Source organism: Citrus clementina, unplaced genomic scaffold (genome assembly GCF_000493195.1).
Source record: "Citrus clementina cultivar Clemenules unplaced genomic scaffold, Citrus_clementina_v1.0 scaffold_8, whole genome shotgun sequence".
Classification (NCBI taxonomy): Eukaryota; Viridiplantae; Streptophyta; class Magnoliopsida; order Sapindales; family Rutaceae; genus Citrus; species Citrus x clementina.
The window spans coordinates 11051668-11055231 of NW_006262022.1; the positions used below are offsets into that span (position 1 = coordinate 11051668).

General features: G+C 35.8%; 1 protein-coding gene across 1 annotated transcript; it reads right to left on the reverse strand.

The window, feature by feature from the left end:
- Window positions 1-651: 651 nt before the first annotated feature.
- On the reverse strand, window positions 652-1331 carry LOC18035208 (protein PELPK1). Its single transcript, XM_006423708.2, has one exon. The coding sequence runs from the start codon at window positions 1257-1259 to the stop codon at window positions 678-680; it is 582 nt and encodes a 193-aa protein (XP_006423771.1). The 5' UTR covers window positions 1260-1331; the 3' UTR covers window positions 652-677.
- Between the last annotated feature and the right edge of the window lie 2233 nt (window positions 1332-3564).

Genomic DNA, 3564 nt, shown 5'->3' on the forward strand with positions numbered 1-3564 from the left:
GGTCGTCCTAGTTTATTTTACTAAAATATCACTGTCGCTGCGATGCTGAAGTTTGTTTAGGTCTTTCTAGCTTCGAATGCTGAAACGTTCGGCAATACACAAAACAAAAAGATGTCTCTTTAACTTATTTTGCTGTACATTTTAAACTCACAAAAAATTAAATACCAATTTAATCGATGTGACACAGCAATCATCATCATTTTAAACCTTAGACAAGGAGACAGTGCAGTAGTTCATTTTACGTATATATATATATATATATATATCAATGCTGCTGCGATGCTGATGTTTGTTTAGTGAACGTAGAGCTTGAACCCTGCAGAGATATGAAATGTCTCTTTTATTTTGCTATACGTTTTCGACTAAAGTCAAAATGAAGATAAAATGTAATATATGTCATAGAGCACATAAAATCAGAAACCTCAAATCAGACTGCTAAACCAAAAAGTACAATAAATATCACTCAATAGATCATGTAAAAATGAATACAACAGTACTCCTGTGGAGATGGAGCCGAGCTCATCGCGAGTCGTATCCCAGACTTAAAAGCAATAACAAAAAACTCCTCAAAAGTGAAAACACACAAATTTGGAAAGTCTCAAAACAAGAACCAACAAATATAATTTATTAGTATACATCCAGATGAAGCTCGAGAAAGCATTTGGAGAAGATGAAATTTAAGGATTGGTGGTCGAGTGAGTTGGGATCTCCTTGGGAAGACTCGGGATGGCGGGAAATGTGGGCTTAGGAAGCTCAGGTAGATGAGGCAAAGAAGGCAATTCGGGCTCTTTCGGCACCTCAGGCACTTTGGGCAACTCAGGCTTTGGAAGTTCAGGTACTTCGGGCTCCTTTGGCACCTCAGGCACTTTGGGCAACTCAGGCTTCGGATGTTCAGGTACTTCGGGCTCTTTTGGCACCTCAGGCACTTTGGGCAACTCAGGCTTTGGAAGTTCAGGTACTTCAGGCTCTTTTGGCACCTCAGGTTTCGGAATCTCTGGCAATTCAGGTTCTTTTGGCAATTCAGGCTTTGGAATCTCAGGTAATTCAGGTTTCTTCGGTAGTTCTGGCTTTGGAATTTGTGGTAGTTCAGGTTTTGGTAACGGTGGCAATTCAACCTCAGGCAATTCAGGCTTGGGTATTTCTGGAACTGTTGCCTCTAGAAGATGGCGAGCAGCGATCAAATCAATGTTAAAGCTCATTGACGATAAAGCGGTTAGCAAAAGTGGTAGCATAACGGATGAGAAAGAGAAGGACGCCATGGTTGAACTATTGCCGAATAAGACTATAAGAGATGAAACATATATTGTGTTGCGGTAATAACAATCAAAAGAGAAGGGATCAAATGTGTTTATGCATTGATTTCATGTGTTATGAGGCTTTTATAGGTGTGGCGAAGCGTAGAATAGAGGGTTTCAAGATTGGGTAGGTATGACTAAAATAGTAAAATATACATAAATTAAGCTTGGGTTGGTACTTGGTAAGAAATTTATGTCTTGTTAGTTCATCAACCTCTCACTTCTGCTAATTCCACGTACGTCATAACGATTATATATCATTGTATAATATGTTATATAAGCAATTATATTGCAATTAATTGTTATATTAAGGGATTATTCATTATCTTTTCATATATCCCCTGTGAAAAAAAAAAGGTAAATGGTTAAAATAACAACCTCTGAATGATTATTTTATTCAATACTTTTCTGTAAATTATTTAAGATTATTGAAGCCAGTTCCTATGGGAAGGAACGGCCTTTCTAAGGCTCAAACCTTGAGTTCGAATTTTAATGTATGCCTGAGTTAATAATAATAATAAAATTAACATTATTTTATAACTTTCTGGTCATATATATGTCATAAAACACCAAATGACATAAGCTTCGCTAAATTAAATCTTATTAATTAATTTATTTTTATTTTTATTTAAGAGTCAACCTTTTAGCATTTGTAGCTTTCCTTCTCGAAAACAAACTAATACGTAATTGAATTCATTTCCTAATGGATGTTAACAGCCACATGTCGTTTCTCTTATTCCCATCTTTTCCTCTTCAATTAATTTATCAGATTGTCTTCTCCTTGTATTTGAATGCTACAAGAAAGAAGATTGAACGCTCTATGATTGAGATTTTAAGCCAGATTAACTATTTGTTGTGGTTGGAAGCACATGTTATCCATTATGCATTGGTTATTTTCAAACATTGTCGTGGTTGGTCAAATGTGTCTCATCAATATTAATCATGAACAAATCAAAAGCATATTTACGTACGAATCAACGTCGTGTCATTTGATCATATTTTATGTAAGATCTCCTGTTTGTTGGCCACAATTTTGATATGTAGTACTTGGGGCACCGTTTTTTCGCCAAGAATCTTAACGAATTATGTAAAAGTCAATTACCAATTTATATTTACTCAGGTAAAAGTGTTGAACATATGTATGCATGTGGCAAAAATTGCATGTGGTTAGCATGCAACTTTTGACTCTCGTCATAAAATTATTGAGTAAGTGGGAGACATGAGTAAGTGAGAGGAATATAGCTTTTGACTCTAGCACCAAAGTAGAAGGTTCAGAGAAAATTTACATTATTTTAATGCCCACCATCCTTGATTTTTAGACATTACCTGGCCTATAAATAAAGGCTTCATTTGCCCTCTTAAATCATCTCATTTTCTTTGGTGAGAGTGAGAGTGCCAAGAGGTGTAAGTTGAGAGTGTTGAAAGCTTTGTGCTCTAGTTCTAGTGTTTTTCAGAGTTTCGGTGTACTGGAGTTTTGGGCTGTGAGACAAAAATACTATAATACTTATAACTCATTTTTACTAGTAAAATATTTTCTTCTGTCTTCGCATGTGGACGTAGGCTAAAAACTGAACTACGTAAATTCTGGTGTTGTTGTATGATAATTATTTTTCAATTTCACTTTAGTTGTGTGTCTACTTCACCCGCTGAATTTTCCTAACAAGTGGTATCAGAGCCATTGGTTGCAAATCTTTGGAGTTAGGTATTGTTCACATATATGATACTATTCACATATACAATACTATTCACGTATACGGCATTATTCACATGAAACGATGGGAGCGATCCAAGAATTCTGCAGTACAAAGTAGGGAATAGTGATGTGAGTGAAAGTAATTGTGTGGTCTTGTACATATCTAGGAAAATTTTGTCATAAAGGCAATAAGAGTTTAAGAAGTTTGGATTTTAAGTGGGATCGTTGTGACCCCTCCAGTCTTTCTTGGGAACTTTTGTAGTGTGCATATTCACACGTGTGATCACTCATAACTATTCAAGGAGGTACACTAACTTGTGTGCGGTATTAACAAAATGACAGCAACGTTTGAAATTAAGAAGTTCAATGGGAACAATTTCTCATTATGGAAAATAAAGATGCGGGCAATTTTGAGGAAAAATAATTGCTTAAAAGTGATTGGGGAAAGACCTGCAAAAATCAGTGGTAACAAGTGGAATGAATGGACAACAATGTAATTGTTGATCTACACCTGACACTCAGATGGGGTGTTATCTAGTGTGGCAGAGGAAAAGATAATGAAAGGTATTTGGAATA

Bases quoted from the DNA above. Each gene is read 5' to 3' on its own strand.
- LOC18035208 (XM_006423708.2), bottom strand. From the start codon at position 1,259: ATGGCGTCCTTCTCTTTCTCATCCGTTATGCTACCACTTTTGCTAACC.